The following is a 20,033-nucleotide window of genomic DNA, read 5'->3' as shown; positions in this document are numbered from 1 at the left end:
TGTCTCCCCATATACTATCTCTCAGGGTTATGCTGATATATGAATGGCTGCTGATGCAATGGCCTGTTGCAGGCATGTTATGGTCTAACATTGTTGGATAGGTCTGGTATGGTCGGTAAATGTCGGTTTCTTCATGATGATGCTTAGAAAGCATATACTGTGCCTCATTAAGGGGGTAATCTCCTTCTCCCCCCTCTCTCTGCCTACCATGGGACCCCTTCTCCTCCTTCCCCTCGCTCTCTCTGCCTACCATGTGATCCATTCTCCTCCTTCCCCTCGCTCTCTCTGCCTACCATATGACGCCTTCTCTGTCCTCTCCCTCTCTCTGCCTACCATATGACGCCTTCTCTGTCCTCTCCCTCTCTCTGCCTACCATGTGATCCATTCTCCTCCTTCCCCTCGCTCTCTCTGCCTACCATGGGACCCCTTCTCCTCCTTCCCCTCGCTCTCTCTGCCTACCATGGGACGCCTTCTCCTCCATCCCCTCCCTTTTTGTGGCTACCATGTAACCCTTTCTCCCGTTCCACTCCTCTCTCTGCCTACTATGGGACCCTTTCTCCCCCTTCCCCTCCCTCTCACTGCCTACCATGGGACCCCTTCTCCCACTTCCCCTCTCTCTCTCTGCCTAACATATGACCCCTACTCCTCCTTCCCCTCCCTCTCTCTGCGTACCATGTGACGCTTTCTCCTTTTCCCCTCCCTCGCTCTGCCTACCATGTGACGCCTTCTCTCCCTTCACCTGCCTCTCTCTGCCTTCCATGTGACGTTTTCTCCCCTTCTCATCCCACTCTCTGCCTACCATGTGACGCCTTCTCTCCCTTCACCTCCCTCTCCCTGCCTACCACCTGACGCCTTCTCTCCCTTCACCTCCCTCTCTCTGCCTTCCATGGGACGCTTTCTCCCCCTTCTCATCCCACTCTCTGCCTACCATGTGACGCCTTCTCTCCCTTCACCTCCCTCTCCCTGCCTACCACGTGACGCCTTCTCTCCCTTCACCTCCCTCTCCCTGCCTACCACCTGACGCCTTCTCTCCCTTCACCTCCCTCTCTCTGCCTTCCATGGGACGCTTTCTCCCCTTCTCATCCCACTCTCTGCCTACCATGTGACGCCTTCTCTCCCTTCACCTCCCTCTCCCTGCCTACCACGTGACGCCGTCTCTCCCTTCACCTGCCTCTCTCTACCTACCATGTGACACTTTCTCCTCCTTGTATCATCTTGCACCTGGAAGCGAACCAGTTGCATATGGAGCATTCAAATTACTATTAAAATTTCCAAAAACCTAAAATAAAAAGTCAGTATCCCACCTCTCACTCAAATACAATTCACAATAGCATTACATATTTTGCAAAGACATCTAAATAATCAAATCAAACGTTCTCCTGCTTGACATCCAGGCTGTGGAACTCCCCATTAGAAAGGATGTGTACTGCCCTTGATCTAATGCCCTATGGCAAGATATTGAACTCTCTAATTACCAAAGCGAGGACCAGTCAATAAATGCAGAATTGCTTCATTTTGCCCCCCCCAGACCCGACGCACCCCATTGTTGTATTTATCTCTGGTTGTTTTTTGAGTGTTCTGTTTCCTTTGGTTAGGTCAGTTGGCCTATTCATCAACCCATCAATCCATGTCAGTGCACTGACTCTCTCAATCTTCTTCTGAGGGTGAGAACATTAAGCAGAAGTACCAGTGAGTTGGGTTACGGAAGCCATAAGTGCGAATTAAATTGCAGCCTATATGCAAGCAAGTTCACTATTTCCAAAGTCCAGGGTTTGCATGATTAGAATTGTGGGAGCCTTTAAATAAATAACTATGTCTGCTTTCTATTTGCAGAGTGCCACTACCAGTGGGACCTGAATGAACCACACATTCCAAGGAGAGCTATATATTACACGGGGTATGAGCAGGGTGCCAGTTGGTCGATGGGGGTATTCCAGATCTTGGAGCTGCTCTGCTGATCATTGAGATTTTGAGGCGAGTTACAGACCTTTACAAGCTCCACCACTCTTCTTTAAAAGCACTTGATCCGTCCCATCGAGACTATTAAACAGACTGCAAGTATGAATCCCAGACAGAATGACAATATTACACGAGCTGGAAAACAGTGTCTCTGAATCGTACGTTGCCCTCGGTTGCCAAAGGCTCAGCGGGATGCCCCGAAGCGCTGCCGCACAGGCATATTTTCGATCTGATGGCATTTCTTCCATTTCCTTTTCGAGGTGTTGGCTGTCCAAGCAGTCTGAAAGCCTCCAAGTTATTTTTTAATGATATACTCTGAATCAAAGTATTAGAATTTATGAACTTTTGTCAAAACATGGCGGCACAAGTCCCACCTGGGTATGATTTTTCTCTGTAGTCCCCTTTCCCTGTCAACAGTCATTAAGTCACAGTGTACTTCCTTCCTTCTTAAAAAGGTCATGACGTCGGACATGAAGATATTCTTCCTAGAGATCACACGTGCTGTTGTTAGAAACTGAGTTTATAATAAACACGAAGCCATGTTGCTGTATTGTTTGCTCTAGAGAAACAATGCGTTTCCATGACAACATTTGCTTGTTTTGCTGGAGTGGGCGTTTCCTGGTCAATCCCGGACATTGTAATCCGCAGTAGTGAAGATTTCCCGTCTGCACATTCGACCCCATGATTCTTAACACCTTAAAGTGGGACATGTTTTCTGTCACCAGGAACATTACAGTGCGCATTACTCCGCCACATAGAGAATATGTTTTCTTTGATGTCGGTGGTTAGGGAATTAAAAGTGTGCAGGAATTTATTTACAGTATTAAGGAAAGGCACAGGGATAGAATTCCTAGTTTGGGGAAAAGAGAAAAGATGGCCTTGCATTGCTGGCACAGCGTACAAGTCTTACCGGAGATAAAAGGTACTCAACTATTTTCCCTTAGATTATCGGACACATAGGAACAACATGTGGCCTAGTCAAAGATGAACGGGTCCTAAAAACAGAGGGTCAAACATTACACATGATAATTACACAGATGTCCACTTCAGTGAAATCGCTACCTCCCAGCTATTCTGGACCGACCGTTCTTCAATATTACCATAACCACATAACCATCTTTAAGAACGAACTGCAAAAGAGCAATGTTAGGGAGAATTCTGTTTAGGCTGAATTTCCTAACCAAGTGAGTCCCCCAGCAGCTTTGCTGGATTTTTGGGGTTTATTTTTTTCTCCTGCCAAGAGTGAGACTCTTTTACCCTCACTCTTGGGCATGATTTGAGTGTGTTTCTTTGAATTTAGATGTGTTTAATGGGCTATGGGGTCTTTTACTCCATAGGGCTTCATGTGTTTTTGTGATGTGTGTTACACAGCACCCTCTGTGCAGTAACACAGGGGTGTCATAGTGACCCCACAGTATAGACCCCATACCCTGGGACTGACTACTGTCTCCCAGGGCATGTAAAGTCACCATTGACTTTACTAGTCTTAAATTCTGAACAGAACCAGTACAAACCATCATATTGTGGACGTACTGGCTGGGGCAATTCAATTGCCCCGGGGTCTGTTAGTCGAGGGGCACGTCTCCGTCCCCCCTGATCGTGTTTTGGCTGGTGGCAGTGGATACTATTTTTTATATTCAACCGCGAATATTTTCCTATGGGATTTCCCATTGTTTTAGGCTACTATCTTTATTTAATTATTTACGGTAGCCTCGAACATACTGCCGGTTTATTTAATTAAAATTAATTCTCCGGTTGGTATTTTTTGCTAAAACTTGATTCTAAAATGGCGTTTGTGTTCTTTTCTGTGACTCCAACCGAAGTCGAGCCCTTTGTTCCACTTTTTGGCAGGCTTCTCCACAGAAGCCCTCCAAAGTGGTGCCACTCTGTCTGGGGTACTTAGGAGGGGTGGAGGGAAATTTAGGCACCCTGGACTGAGTTGCCAAGGCAACTCAAGTCGCACTCCATCCTGATTGGCCCAAGTGGTGAGCCGGCCGGCTCACCACTTAGCATGTTTGAGTGACAGCTAGGCTGAGTGAATGGGGGTTTGCTGCATAAAAGCAGGGCTTTGGGGACTGGAACTTCAGAAGTCACCACAGGACCTTAGAATCCGACGAGGGAGACGCTGAGCCGACCTGCCACGACACCACCACTGGTGGGACCCTGCTGGACTGCCTCACCACTTTTCCCAACGACAGAGGAGATCTCCCGCCGGAGAGTCTTCTTCCTTTGACTGGTGGGGATAACCAGTTTCACCGTATTTTTGCTTTCTCAACGTACCTCGTGGCCACCTTGCCTGTGCCAAGCACCCCGGCAACCGGGATACCACGTTTTACCATGACCGTGAAACACAGGTACCACCTTTAACCGGAAAACTCTGCGGCTGGTTTCTGCCCTGGTAGTGCAACGACCTTCATCTTTCCTCCAAGTCGAGATCTTCTCTTCCCCTGGATGACGACGCAACTTGCACCCACTACCAGGAACAACTGCCACCGCTGGAGGATCCTTCCCACTTAAGGTACCGTGTCCCGCCTGGCTTCCCTTGCTACTGACTGTACGGGGTAGATTTAGCCCCGGCTTTTGAACCTGGGTTAGCCTGGGACACCCTGGCTAAACTTTCCTAAGCCTCTCTAAACTCTTTTTGAACCCTCTGCAAGACTTTCTAAGCCTAGTGTAACTGTGTGATCTTGGGCGCATTTGTGCTCTGCTCTCTCTAAGAGTGGGCCCAGCCTTTGGACTTTGGCTCACCAGTGACTTTTGCTCTTCTGCCTTGCTAATAGTGTTCCTGAATCTAAGAGTGGTGTACCTTTCCATATTCTGTCTTTTTCCCTCCCTTTCTCACAAACTTATTGGAGTGCCATCTAGTTAAGCGCTCACCTCTGTATGAAAATAAGTGGTGTTTTACAGTGACTTATCTGATAAGGAAAAAGGGGTGTATATATTACAATAGGAACTGTGTTTAGAATATTTTACAATAAGAGTGCTGGAGTGTTTCAAACTGTGTGTTTTTAAATAAATAATTATATACTTTGATACCAAAGCTCTGGTCAGTGTTTGCTTGTATTGTTGTATCTGAGTGCCTATTGTGTATACTTTGCATACTGCCTAACTCTTCTTGAGGGAAGTCTGACTGCTCAGCCACAGCTACCAGGTAAATCTGGGTGGTACAGACTGCTACCAAGTGGGTTTACTGCCAACACCTGTAGTCTTAAATCTTTTGTAGCGTTCCCTAAGGGAACTGCACAGGTTTCTGCCTAACAAGCAACAACCAACAGCCAATCCTTAAACATTGACCTCAAATAACTAATTTACCAACTGCTGTGCTACTCCCAACAGACTGAACAGGTCACCAAACCTCTAGGTTCCTAAACTGCACTTACTCTGACAGTATATAGACCTATGGCACAATAGAACAGTGGGGCTAAACTGAAAGAACACAATCCAAAACATCAATGGCGCCAAAAGGAGCTGGCAGAGGTCAAGAGAGCAGTAAGCAAAAAGCAGCATAGATAGGAAACATTTAAATTAGACTTTAACAAAACTCACCCTTTGAAACACCAAACAAAACACTTGAACTCGTCAAAATATGCAATGAAATGGCAAGACGGCCTGCTAAAGAACACCCCCAAACTCACCCAAAAGCTGGAAATGAGCTACCAGACTTGTTCAATAACCCCCCAGAAAATGCAATATTGACATTAAACACAATCCGCAGGATCCCATGCTCAGCGAGTCTTTCCATCCCTCTGCCTACCATGTGACTCCTTTTCCTCCTTCCCCTCCCTCTCTCTGCCTACCACATGACTCCTTGTCCTCCTTCCCCTCTCTCGCTGCCTACTACGTGACTCCTTTTCCTCCTTCCCCTCCCTCTGTCTGCCTACCATGTGACTCCTTTTCCTCCTTTCCCTCGCTCTCTCTGCCTACCATGTGACTCATTTTCCTTCTTCCCATCCTTCTCTCTGCCAACCATGTGACTGCTTTTCCTCCTTCCGCTGCCTCTCGCTGCCTACCACGTGACTCCTTTTCCTCCTTCCTCTCCGTCTCTCTGCCAACCATGTGATCCATTCTCCTCCTTCCCCTCCCTCTCTCTGCCTACCATGTGATCCATTCTCCTCCTTCCCCTCCCGCTCTCTGCCTACCATGTGACTGCTTTTCCTCATGCCCCTCTCTCGCTCTACCTTCCAAGTGACCCCTTCCGTGAGCATCAAAAAAGAACAGATATAGCCTTACAGCTAGGCCCACACCCCGTCCACTACCCACCCAACCTGAGACTGGGTAATCTGCTTCCCTGTTTACTCTTCTGGTTGCTTGTACATCCATTGGTGCCAAATGTACTGCTCTCCCCGGATGTTATCGCCCTCCGCTACCCTCCTCCCCTCCCTTGTATCTCTTCTCCCCTCACTGTATCCCTTCCCTATGATTTGCAATGCACTCCGTAGCTTCCTTAAGTTAGGTCTGCGCTCAATACATACTCCAATAATAATGATTATCGTAATGAGATTAACGTGGCTTCAAATCCTCCAATCTTGTATGGGTTTTATGCAAAGACTACGTTAGTACTTGCTAAAATAAAAAGTCACTTTACCCCACACTTAAGAAACTTGATGCTGGCGTATGTTTCCCGCCAAGCTATCAAGTTGCAAAGCTACCCATTTAAACTACAAGATTAGAAACGCTAATGGTCTGCCAAATACTGAAAATAATTGCTCAGATACCAAGATCGGTCGAGAATCAGGGATTAGACCAACAAGTTGCTGTGGAATCCATACTTTAAAATGTAAAGCAATAGTTTCCAAAAGCCACAGACAACATTCTTACTCCATTGTCTCCATGATTTCACATCAATGGGAGTGACAGGCCAATGGTTTGAATCCTTCCTACTGGACCAGTCGGATCAAGTAAATATTGGCCACTTTGTCTCTGCCCCAATTTCCTCATCTCATGTTCTCCATCACTGTCTCAAGCAGGTGAAATCTTTTTAGACCACGTGGACATTCAATCTTTGCTGAGGGAGTGAACACATCTTAGTCAATCCCTGGACTGCAAGGGATGTGTGACATCTAGTCGAGGGTGACTATCCAGAAGCCAAGCAAATCTTTGCCAATTAAACCTGGTTGCGCGAGCTTCTGCGTCAGAGCGCCCTCCCTGTGGAATTCTCTCCTGCCCAACATCAGAAATGAGTGCTCCTATCAAACATTTAGGAAACTGGTGAAAACTTGGTTGTTCAACAAATACGATCAATGCAACTTCTACCTTTTCTGTATGACTTCTGGTTATCTCTCTCTGCCTTCTGAACAAACGCTGTGATACCCCAGGGTTTGGGCGTTACATAAATGCAATATACAAACACGTTAAAGTAAATAAATCAGGTTGAAGATGTAGAGCCTATGTACAGCATCAGCTCGTGAGCTGGGTAAAGGTTTCTGAGCTGTGCAATACACATATAGGAAAATCTACACACACTGTAAGAAATGCTATAATGACATGTACGTGTGCCATTGGACAGCATCATATATGGCATTACAAGAGACTAAGGGTATTGTTGACCTGATTAGGGTTCTGCATGTCCGACTCGCTTCCTATGATGGTTTTGTGTGACATAGAAATTATAGTAGGTATTATGTCTGTTTGATCATGAACTAAGGAACGGGAGGAACCCCATGAGTTATATAACGTATCAGTCATCTATTGATTATGATACTCTACTGAGATCGGCATACTATAGTAAATGTTTGTTTTAATGAATGTATTGAACCCTTGATTTTTTACAACATTCCCATATGGACCACTGAATTATATTCAGGTTCATGGAAGGTGTGACATTGATTACATTGTAGTATGGTCAGTGCATTCTTTGATTGTGTATTCGTAAGTCGGGTCACAGTAGCCCCCATGTCTAGGGTTCCCAGACCATGTGACCTGCCAATAACCTGTATGTTTTTAAACTCACTTGCTGTGCCATAAATCACCCTTGATGAACCCCATTCCTGCCCAATCACACAAGCTAGTGCTGTGCTACTCTAGCAAGTCGAAATGTGCTACTTTGAAACATGTTTTACTTTATTTTTCATTTTAAAACTAAACCCCCGAAGTGCATCCTGCTTATTTTAACGTTTTCAAATTTTAACTAAACAACTTAATTGCACATATATTTGTGCCATCAACAGTGATCAGACAGCAGGTAGCCACTGGGTGCTATTTATCTGCTCTGACTGGGCACGTGAAGAAGAGGCGGGCCCTGGGGGATACTGAAACGTTTGCCCCTATAGGTGAGGCGAAGGAATTACCATTTTCTGTAACCTACCATCTGATAAAATTCTAAAACAATTGCTAGTTACTACATCAAAAAGTAAGGGTATTATCTTGCTCACTGAGCTAAACCTCATAAGTTCCATTGGGCAGCTAATGTGACTTGTCTTTTGCTAGGGTCATTTATCTCTGCGCTTAGAATTACAATTTTGAAAAGAAGTAAGAGATCTGATAGTCCCCTTAACACCATGGATGTTTCATCCATTTGGGCTGGTGGTCAACTACTTAGAAGATTCAGAATGCATTTGACGTTTAAGTGTTGAGTAATATAATAAACAGGAGGGCCGAGAATCCTTCCAAGCGCATACTTATAACCAGGGCACGTATTGCTTGTGTCTTAGCCGTGTTGGCAGCATGGTCTGGTGACACTGTCAATCAATCGTGCCTTTTGTGTGATGCACCCAAGGAGCATCTGTCCCACTTTTTATTCTTCTTTCCAGCCCATGCCGGACTCAGAGGGTCCTCACTCAAACCATTGCTGAGGGAGAAGGGGTTTGTTCAGTATCAACCGGCTCTGACTTATGTGTTGTGGGCGGAGTCACCCAGTGTTGGGTGGGTATTTCTGTCCTTTGTGAGGAAGGCACTGCTTACCAGGAAACATTTAATGACATTTGTATGAGTATGATTGAAATATGTTTCGCTGTATGTATGGACTCTATTCTGTATGCAAATGTTTTTATATCTGACTTTTGGAACAGTTTTTATGGAACCTATGGTGTATTTCCGAAATAAACATATAATGATGACTATAATAAACAATTGTTATCTTTTCATGGGAAAAAAATAATTGTGACAAATCACCAACTACATTTGGACATGTTCTTACCTACACAGATGTCGTCCTTGTTCTCATAGCCTGACTCACAGACAATCTCCTTCAGGCATGTGAAAGATCCCGCCGTGTTGATGCAGCGCTCGCCCCGCTGGCATGTGTGCCTTTCGGCCACACACTCATTGATATCTGCAAGGAGAGAACAGGTGAGACTTTGGTCCATCTTCAAATGCTAAGCCCCATTGGTATTTTCAATAAAGTGAAATTACTTCTTCTAAGACAAATGTACGTAAAAACTACGTAACTATCCTTAAAATCTTCGATTCTAAGAAGGAAAACCTTTCCTTAGGATTTTTCTAACCCATTCAGTTCTATAGAAAAGTCACTTATTTTTACTATGATTGGATGGATGGAATATGATCTAGTAGCGTTTATGCTGAAAGCAAATGAAAGAAATGTTAATGTATGGGCAGTTGGGTAGCTTATTACATATCTGCATTCCAGTCACAATATCCTCAGCAGAAATCTCAAAATTTATGAAAATAAAAAAAAAGAAATCTCAAAATTCGCTAATCCTGACACAAAATGATGGCCGGTAATGTGTAATGTTCCAATATAAAAACAAAGTCAGATTTGGCTTCAACAGATGATAACAAAAGTTCCCTTAGAATTATGGGAGGAGATTAGGAGGGAGATCAGCAGTTATGACATGTGTGGTACACTTGCATTCTCATATCCAACAAATGTCCCGTGCCTTTTGTTTGTCTTCTCTGTCCCTGTTTCTGTGCCCTGAAACTTGCGAGTTACCGGCGCAATAGACATAAATAAATAAATACATAAATATAGTTATTAGGAATACCATTTTAAATTCCTGTTACGTTTTGAGCAAGTGAATGCATTAGATGCCACCTGGACCTGGGCAGCGCGAGAATAATCCTTTTTAGTTTGGGCTACGCTTGCGATACCTATAAAGCGGAACTATTGCATTAGAGTAGAGATAGGGAGGAATGGCATATGAGGAGGGATACAGCCTATAGGTGTTGTTTGATTATATGTCCACCCATTGACTGCCCATGGCCATGCTAATCCCTATGGCCATTGCTAACCCAGTTCTTGCCCCTTCCCTCTTAAAACACCTCCTCATGAGAACTCTTACAGCTTGCATTAATCAAGCCCTGCCATCAAACGTTGCTCCTAAAGTGCCTGCCATGGCTTTTTCAAAGCAGCCTTAATTGGAGTTGTAACCCCAATACTGGTGTAATAAAAATTGGCTACCAGGCCTGCCTTTAGCCATTTGATTTATAATCACTCTGCATGTCCTTCACTGGAGTCCTGTTAAAACAAGCATTGGCAAAGCCAACAGTTTTGGCTTGGGGAATAGTATTAGGCAATGGCAAGGTACTGCCATTTCATTCCCAGGCCCTCACACCATTTTGCACCTGCTACCACCAATGACCAGTTAATACCACTATGGCTTTGCCTGGAAAGTGCTTTCGCATGCCTACACAAAAGCCCAAAATGTTGGCATTGCCGATGCTTGTTTTGTATTCAAGCATGAACTCAGACATCAGGCCACATGACTGTCTTCGTGTTGGAAGGAGACACTACCACAGGGACGTGAGATATCTCTGCCAATCAATAAACGAGCTCCTTCTGTTCAAGTAATGAGCTTGGCCTTCAAGCTGCTTTCCCTAAGGAAGCCTTCCTTGAAGCGACACTGCAGCCAACAAGATGTATAATTTCCACAGACACATAAATAACATTTCTTACTCCGCCTTCTCGCTACCCTTTGATGCTCATGTATTTCTTGCAAACATGTGCCTTTTTTGCTTGCTTAAAACCTGTCTTGCACTATCATCAGAACAAAGCAACTGTTTATAGTTTGGGCCTTTCAATTTCTGCTAGTCCATGGCGATCGAACATGATGCGGGAAAGCACACTAGTGCAGAATCCATCATTTGCAATACAATTTGATGAGCTCAAAAAGGAATGATCTGTCTGTTGCCAACGGTTCAGAAGACGCTTAATAAACTTGATGAATCGTGCTGCTTAAAAACATGATGTCAGAAAAGCAGCCAAGCTTCAATGGCAAGCTTCCCAAGGGGTGCACTTAACATGTGCTGCCAGATGTTAACGAGCCTTTCCCAATTAAGGCCCGCAAATCAAGCCTACTAAATGCTGGGGTTTACAGCTGAATTTCTGCTAAAAAAGAATATATTCGATTATAAATATTAACATGTTGTCTTAGCTTGAGGCAGTCCTAGATTTTTGAAATGACAGTGAACATGCCATCCTTAGTAGACTGTAACACCCTCAACAGATGCAGAATGTTGCCTCTGTTAGTTTGTAGAGCTAATCCATTTTCTCCTCTCGCACACCACACCTTTGCAACTTAGCGGAAGGCACAGGCTCACCCAACACACCCTGCACTCACATATAGCCCAACCACTATTGCACAACGCCCCTGCCATAAGAATTCAGCTACCTCTCAGGACTAGTTTCCCACATAACTCTCTACCTCCTTAAACACAATCCTCCCCTATAGTTCATAGTGTACCACCACTGCGCCCAGCCCATACACACTCCATTTAGACATGGGTGACTGCAGGGTCTTGGCCACCCTCACACAACTTTAATGGCTGAAAAGCACACATGAAAATTAGCACCTCCCAACCCTCCCAAATTTTGGACTCAGGTCCCGCACAGGGCGTTCAAAGAACTGTGCTTTGGGACCATAATTATGGTGAAAGGTGCTATGCAAAGGTACTATGAATGAATATGAAACCAATTCTAGAGTGAGGCTGTGAGGCACTGTATTCATATCAGAGTTGTTGACATCATGGTAAGGAACTGGCTTGAGCCAGCATAGATGGAGAGTACTGCCAATACATTGGTTAGGAAGAGTATTTCAAGGCAATTACTCTTTGCTATCTATGGACTATATTTTGCACAGAAGGGACCGCAAACGCATAGGCTTATGTGCACTGCACCCCCCCCCCGCTTTCGATTTTGCTTTAGTGCAAATAAAGACTCGGAAATCAGGGTTGACTCATGTTTTCCTGCATTGGTTGCACTTTGTAGTGCAAATGTAAACGCCTCCTGCCATGCCTGTTTATTTATTTTATTTATTATTTACTGTTGATCTTATGTATTGCACTTCCACCTGCCCCTCCCCCTCGCACTTTCCCCTTCCCCCAAGCACTTGTGCGATCCTAATGTCACTTGGCCTAGTAAGATCGTTGTCTTTGTCTTCCCTCTGTCCCCGCCTCCCTTGCCCCATTGCGCCTCGAAACACTTGTGTGTAGGCGCGTTATAAATGCCATATCATATCATGCACATCCATGGTGAGAGGAAGTTCCAAAGGTTCCTATGGAATCTATCGCATGACAATCAGATGTTAGCAGAAATGCATTCGTTTATAACACGATGCAGAAACATTTTGTGCATGATTTCTACTCCTGGTTTACTGCTCGGACTACTTCGGATATGGGGCCTAAATGTTGTTTGCAACAGATGGAAAGTCCATTTTGTTGCACCATGATGGCAGCTAAATAGACTAGTGTACTTGCCAGGGAAAATTTATTTTATATTTAAACATTTAAAATGCGCTGCATGTCTGAAGTGAGAGGAATGAGGGAGTGGAACGCTAGACAATATGCATACCACACAGAGTGAGACTCATGTTTTGTGCACATTTCAAAGTAGTCATCGTGAAATAACGACCAGCCAGGTCTTATGGATCCCTTCTCACACTGGTCCGTCCTTAAGTTAAGTAGCAATACTGTTCTCTTATTTCATACATACATCCAAAGTGGAATTAAAACATTTCCCTTAATATTACCACTAATGGCGTAGCATGATTAGTAACAGGTGTTAATATAACTCAGTTGTCTTCCTCTTATCGACTTTAAAAGAGTAAGCATCCTCATAAGTTCAATTCATGAATTCAACCAGGAAACCTGGTTAATCTTTACACTGTCCTGCAATTATGACCAGGTGTTAAACTGGCCATATGTCTCAGCTTTTCACCTTGCTGCCCCTTTCACCGCCCACAGGATATGTCCCTGGGATCATCCAATGGGAAGGGGCGCAGAGCAAAAGTTAATCAATTAGGAAAAACCATTATTAGTGTTTTGTTATGACCAGAGTGAACTTTTGTTTTGTGCATGTGTGTGTATTGTTTCTTTAAGTGTATGTGCTCACTATAGGATCTTCGCTTTTTTAGCACATCTAAAGATCTGTTTGCTTCCTATACTGTTACTTTGTGGAGCTGATGCTTGCAATGCTTCTGCCATTCCCAGATGCTTTTTGGACATTAACTATCCTCCAAGCATTTAGAATATGCTTCAGCATGTCTGTGAATGTGGCATGCAATACTACCTGATATTGTCATTTCACTGGCACTGGCAGGCAGCAGTAACTGCCTGGCTGTCTAATATTATTTCTTCCACTGTGAATTGACTGCTCTCTTTTGGGAGGCGCAAGTGCATCCTCTCTTCAAGTGCCCCAACATGTTCTCTTATTGAAAATAAAATTATTGTATTCATGATTTGTTGATGTTTGGGATCTTAAAGGGCTGTCTCCTGCTTGTACGGTTTAAACTGAGCCACCAGTCACCAAAATGGCTAAAAGCTTTTTTAAGTGCAATTAAAACTGTCCTTCATTTGAATTCGCCACTTTTCACTAGTTTTATATTGCTATATATGGCTTTCTCATTCCCAGTTTCTGCCATTTCTTGCATTTAGCTGCTTCTCTTGCTTTGCAGTAATCATGTCCTGAGAATCGTTCAACTCATAAATATATAATCACTCAATAGTTACTCAGCATCGTAGGTAATTTTATTTTATGTCATTGGCCAAATCTCTTAAGGCAGCTGTTCCCACACCACTTCGATCCTGACTTCAAAGGACACACTTGAGAAACTGCTCTCATGATTGTCTCCAACTTCATTCCCTCTGTTAAGCACTCCAACTTATCCTCTATCCTAATTCTTCCTGACCTGTCTGCTGCCTTTGACACTGTCAATCACTCTGAGCTCCTTCATACTTGCTCTTTTCTTGGGATTGCCTATCGGGCCCTTGTCTGGATAGAATTCTACCTGGCACCTCTCCAACTCTCAACAACACCTCTCAACTCACTCCTCTAACAGCTGGTATTCCATAAGGCTCTGTTTTGGGTCCCCTCCTCTTTACACTCTACACCTTTTGGGGCTCTAATCTCCTCGATTTGTTTCTTGTACTAACTCTTCGCAGATGACGCCCAAATCTTCTTCTCGTTTCCTAAACTCTCCTCTTATCTCTCTAGCAACATTTCCAACCGTCTCGCTACCATTAAATATTGGATGGTTTTGCACTCTCTGATGTTTAACTCTACCAACACAGAGGTGCTTGTCCTGCCAAATGCTCCCATCTCTTCCCCGGCATATCTAGTTCCATCCTGACATTCTTCCCTACTCTTCTACAGCTAGAAACCTCATCACCATCTATGACCCTTGTCCCACCTTCTCTACTTTCATCTCAAAAACTGCAACAGTGCCTCTTTACTTTAATAAATGTATATAGCATGGCCACTGACTGGGAGGGTGCTAAACATCAAGAACAGAATACAGACACTCAGGAACCGTACAATGACAAAATATGAGCGGAGTTAACAACTAGAGAGGTGTTTAATTAAACACAAGGGTTTTTAATCCCTTTCTGAAGACCATGGTGGAGGTCATTTTTCTCAGGTTGTGGGGCAAACCATTCCAGGATGCTGGTGCTACAGCATAAAAGGCTCCAGTTTTCATCTGTGATAGCCTGCAGGAGGGAACTTTTAGTAGTGAGCAATTGTTAGATCTTAGATTGTAATTATTGGTTTCTAATACCAATTCAGTGTTAAGGTATGTTGGCTTGGCATTTTTCAGACAATAATGTGTAATCACCATAAGACGGAACTGTATTCTCTCCCGAATTGGTAACCAACCTAAATTCCTTCACATCCGAGATATGATCCCTTCTGCTACGATCAACAATAACTCTCACTGCATTATTCTGCATTACTTGGAGTCTGTTGATCTCACAGTTGGGTAAACCAGTGAGTAGGCTGCTACATTAATCTAATCTCGATCCTTTGAGGTCATGAGCCAAGTTTTATTGACTTCTTCTAGACAGAAAGGGACGTGCGTGGGGCAAGAGTTTGCTGTAATAGGCTGCAGAGGGGACTAGACTGTTAACCTGTGCCTTCATATTCAAGTTATAGTCCAGATACACCCCCAGTGTTTTAACGTTCTTTTTAACAACAATGGTACACCCATCAATATGAACTTGAGAATACCCATTTTCCATTTTGCGAGTTTTGGTTTCAGTTCCCATGAGCATCAACTCTGTTTTACTTGCATTGAGTGATAGGCCATTAGCAGCCATTCAGTCACTGTTAAGGCCATATATCCTATTTATATTAAGTTGATCTTCAGAAAAAATACCAGTGAGGGGTGTGATGCACTGAGTATCATCTGCATAGTTTGCAAATTCAATGCCATTGATATCCAGAAAGTCCAAGAATGGAACTGTGAAAATGTTGTTAAATAAGGGGGAAAGGCAAGCGCCCAGAGACACCCCCTGAATTAGTTCCCAGAGAGTTGAATCGGCCAAAGGACTACTCACTCTCCAGTGATATCCCCCCAAAAAGGATGTGACCCACTGTGCTGGTGAGATGGAAAAGCCAGCTATCTCCTCCAACCTGATGATTATCAATGAGTGGTCCACCAGGTCGAAGGCGGCAGGTAGGTTCAAGAGCATAAGCATGCTTGTTTTTCCTTGATCTATATGACAAAGAAGTCTGGATTTTAAATCCAGCAATGCTGTCTCCATCCCATGTCTCTCTCTAAAACCAGATTGTCTCTGATTTAAGATACAGTGGGATCTCATATGAGCCAGCATTTGTGTGTATGCCACCCTATCCAAGATTTTTAACAAAAAAGGGAAATTTGAGATAGAGCAGTAGTTAAATAAACCTCACGCTGTTAAGCCGGGCTTCTTCAAAAGTGGAGTGATCCATGAATTCTTGATACAAACTGGCACGCAACAGTCTCTGAATGACACATTGACAAACTGGCAAAGAGTGGTGATCAAGGCAGCAGAGCATTCCTAAAAGGCTAATGAAGGGCATACACCCCCCTTACAATTTGATGGCTTGTGTTTTTCTATAATCAAAGGAAATTCAGCTTCGGCAATAGATTTTATGAAAACAACTCTTCTGGTTTCCATTTCTTATATCGAGGGCTGACTATATCGGGGTCTTTTTGTGTAGAACTCTTATTTGCTATATGGATGGCATTTTTAATTTGATTAAGTTTGGCATCCATGGCCTCTTGGACTAGGTTGCACCAGTTGGTATCTCTAATAATCGTATCTGCCTCAATATTTTTAGTTGTTTCCAGCTCTTTAAAGACTTAAAAAAATTCCTTAGGTTTAGACTGTGCTTTATTAATGCGGTCATCTAAACAGGCTTGTTTTGCCAAAGTAACAGCAGACTCCTAAATATTAGGAAAATCAGGCACCTCCATCCACCAAGCATATCCTAATTAGTCTTGTCTTCTCTAAACTGGACTACTGTGCCAGCATCCTCTTTGGTCTCCCCAATTATGCTTTCTGTCCTCGCAACAAGATCATTAACTTAGCTATCAGAACTCTCTTTGAACTCACGCACGCCACACCTACTTCCTCATACTTTACCAGGCTGCATGGCTGACGATGCAAAACAGGGCCAGATTAAAATGTCTTTGCCTGGTTCACAAATATATCCATTGTAAGGCACCACCTTACCTATCCTCCTCTACACAACTCTCCAAGCCTTCTGGTAATCTCAGCTCTGCCTCCTTTACTACTCCTGTGGTACCTCGCCCATCCTGTGCTTCCTCTCGGTTCTGCTCTTTCTCTTTTCTTGCGCCACTTGCATGGAATTCTCTTCCTCCGGACATCCATGAACACAGTCTACACTGATTTGTTCAAAACCAAACTAAAAGCCTACCTCTTTGCCTTTGAGTTCTTTGATTTACCCTCTTATCCTACCTCTCATCTGACTTCTGGCTAACATGATTCCATTGCCTCTAACCTGCCTCTTTTCCTCCCTTTCTCCGCCGCCACTCTAGCACTTCATCCATCATGGTCACATCCCTAACACAGATGGCCATATCACCTACCTGCACTCAAAAATGTCGATCATTGATTGTCCTTACCCTTTGTAAATCCACCCATGTATTGCCCATCGGCGGTTATTGATCTATTTACTCTCCTCCACCCCTTGATCAGTGTGTTGTTCAAACACACCTCATTGTAAGAAGTTCACTGCTTCCCGTCAAATCTGATTACTTATCTAGTGTATGTTATCTAGTGTATGTTCTTTTGTGATCAAAAGAGCATTGTTTTTTGCTGTATACAAAGAGATAAATAAATCAACTTTGATCCTGTCATTTATCTACCATCTTCTGAGCTTCTCTGCACAGGGAAAGTAATTGAAAGAAGATTTAACCCTATTGCAAGATGTTGTGTAATCCAAAAATGTAGCTTACTTTGAGACTGGTAAATTCAATTTAATCATATCTAATTTCTTTATATAATGAACACAAGAATGTTTGGAACAATTGTGTTGTCAATCACCTGACACTTCTGAACTTTTCGGCAACATTTGACACTACTGATCAGGCCACCATAATGCATCATCCGCTCTGTATTGGCATCAAAGGATGAACATTGGGTTGGGGGTAGGCCTTTTGCAGACCTCTGCTGTCCATTCATGGAGAACACCTAGATCTCCCCCTTGCAATCCAGTGTTTACCATATGCTGTTAGTAATCTGCTTCATTCGTCTGGTTTTGCTTGTTATACAGGCTCCCTGATGATATTGCTTACTTGCCTACTACAAAAAGTATCAAAACACAATTTTCCAAAGATGAGTTGACCTACTTTGGTACTTGCTGCATCCTGAAACGCTACAGGTTTTGGCATTTTTTTTTTAGCAATGGACCATCAGCAAGAAGAGTCGCAAGAAACATTCAATCAATGTTCAACTCTCTCATGCACAACTACTTTGTTGCTATAGTCATGCTTGCATTTTTCAACTGATTTTTCACGGAGATCAGTTGTACCTATTTTGTATTCCCTCCCAGAATTTTGAAAATACTGTGGTCTCATCCAGACTCAACTACTGTGGATGTCTGTAGCATGGCCTCCCCAACTACATGTCACTGTGACTCTAATGTGCAGAGGATGCAGCAGCTCCACTGCTACCGAAGACCAGTACATGACAAATTGCCATCTCATCCTTAAAAGCACTCTATTGGCTGCCTGTGCCTGGAAGAGTTGGATTTCTGTGTACAGTTCACAGTGCATTTCACCATATCGGCTCTCCTACTCATATTTGAAACATTAAGTAACACCTGCACAGAGAACCAATCATTTCACTCAGTTTCTCTTTAAGTAAAGGCACGCGTTGGTGAAAGTGCTAGACTGTCAGCCTCCATTGAAGTGACGTCAGATGCATGGGTAGCCTGCCATGACGGTGCATACTTAATACACAGATCCTGCACCAAAACCTTCTTTTCTGCTTTGCAAACTGTGTTTTTATTTCAGTGGGGAGTTACTACCCATCTCTTTTTTGTTTGACACGTTTAGGTGGTCTCCCTTCTTTGTTCTGACCTTTGTGGAAGGACACACATGGACCAGAAGCATGTCCAGTTCATCTTTCTGTGCGTTTTATATATTATTGCCAAATTAAGGTGATTTGGTATAGCCATTTCCACCTGCTGCAGTGTCTGCTGTAATAAAAAGGAGCAAGTGGGCTTCCAACCACTTGATATTTCAGAAATGCAGCATCCAAACACACAGCCCGAATGTAACTAATTCACTTGCCTCATTTTAGTTCTATTGTATAGCAAAGTAAAGACTAGTATCCTGTTATGAATTTTAAAGGGATAATTGTAGATCCAGGTGATCAAAAATAACGTTGTCAGAACAGTAAAAGGGCTGAAGAAGCGCAAACATGTTTCTAATGATAAGAGAGATCTCCACTGGCTACCTATGACAAGTAGAGTGACCTCCCGCCTTTTGTGGTTACACACAAATGTGTAAATGGATTAAGTCCAGCCTATCTCTCCAATCGCCTTTCTTGGGTGCCAACAAGGAGGGCACTAAGATTGAACAATACAGGGCTACTCAGCATGCCATGGTCCAAATTGGTAGGGGTCAACCAGGGGTCATTTGGATATGGAGCCCCTAAGAGCTGGAATGTGCTGCCTCTCGATTTGAGGTTGTGACAATTTTTCTCTACTTTTAAGAATGATTTGAAAACCAAGCTTTTTGGATGAACCCTAGTCTAACTACAGCGTCCCAGCCAGGCTTGGCCTGTGGGCTGTCCGCCCTTTCCTAGGCATAGTCCCTGTTTTTATATGTTATGATTATATGTTCTATGTTCTTTAAGCGCTATTATGCCTCTGGGCCAGTGACGTGCGCTTTATAAACATAAGGGAATAATAAAATAAATTGCATTATATGAATGTTGTAATGTTACAACCATATGACTATGGATCACATGGCTGCCAGCAGACAACAAAAAAGTGCTGTTTTTGCAAATGGTTGTCATAATTTAGCCACATCGCTCCTCTTATTTTTGCTGCCACCTGTAAGGGTGTGTGCATATGTGATAAATGATGAGTTTCCTTGCTGCATGTATATGCCAACATCGCCTCTGGGGTGGATATAAAATAATGCAAGACAACACTGATATTCTGATGATTTTTGGCCCCTTTAAATTCGGGATTACAAGACTGTGTTATTAAGTCTGGTCAGGCAACTGGTGTTAAGTTTAGCGTGTTTTGTACAATAATAACATGTGAATATTGACACTGTTTTATATAAGCCTTCATTGCAGATTCTTTCCGCTTTTAAGCACTGTAATAATAGGTTTCATTATTACCCTACTCATTAAGGGTTGAGTCTGTTCATATGTGACTGCAG

The 20,033-nt window shown here is 43.5% G+C and overlaps 1 protein-coding gene across 3 annotated transcripts in view; it reads right to left on the bottom strand.

Moving 5' to 3' along the window:
- Positions 1-20,033, bottom strand: part of FBLN2 (fibulin 2) — a 712,640-nt gene that overhangs the window by 115,488 nt on the left and 577,119 nt on the right. For all 3 annotated transcript variants that reach the window (XM_069643982.1, XM_069643983.1, XM_069643984.1), the window contains one exon: positions 9,095-9,229. In XM_069643982.1, the coding sequence (XP_069500083.1) occupies positions 9,095-9,229 (135 nt within the window). The remainder of the gene's footprint in view (positions 1-9,094; positions 9,230-20,033) is intronic.

The sequence above is a fragment of the Ambystoma mexicanum genome, chromosome 2p, assembly GCF_040938575.1.
Source record: "Ambystoma mexicanum isolate Mex_15411 chromosome 2p, UKY_AmexF1_1, whole genome shotgun sequence".
NCBI classification, from domain to species: domain Eukaryota; kingdom Metazoa; phylum Chordata; class Amphibia; order Caudata; family Ambystomatidae; genus Ambystoma; species Ambystoma mexicanum.
This window is presented reverse-complemented; position numbering and strand designations above follow the sequence as displayed.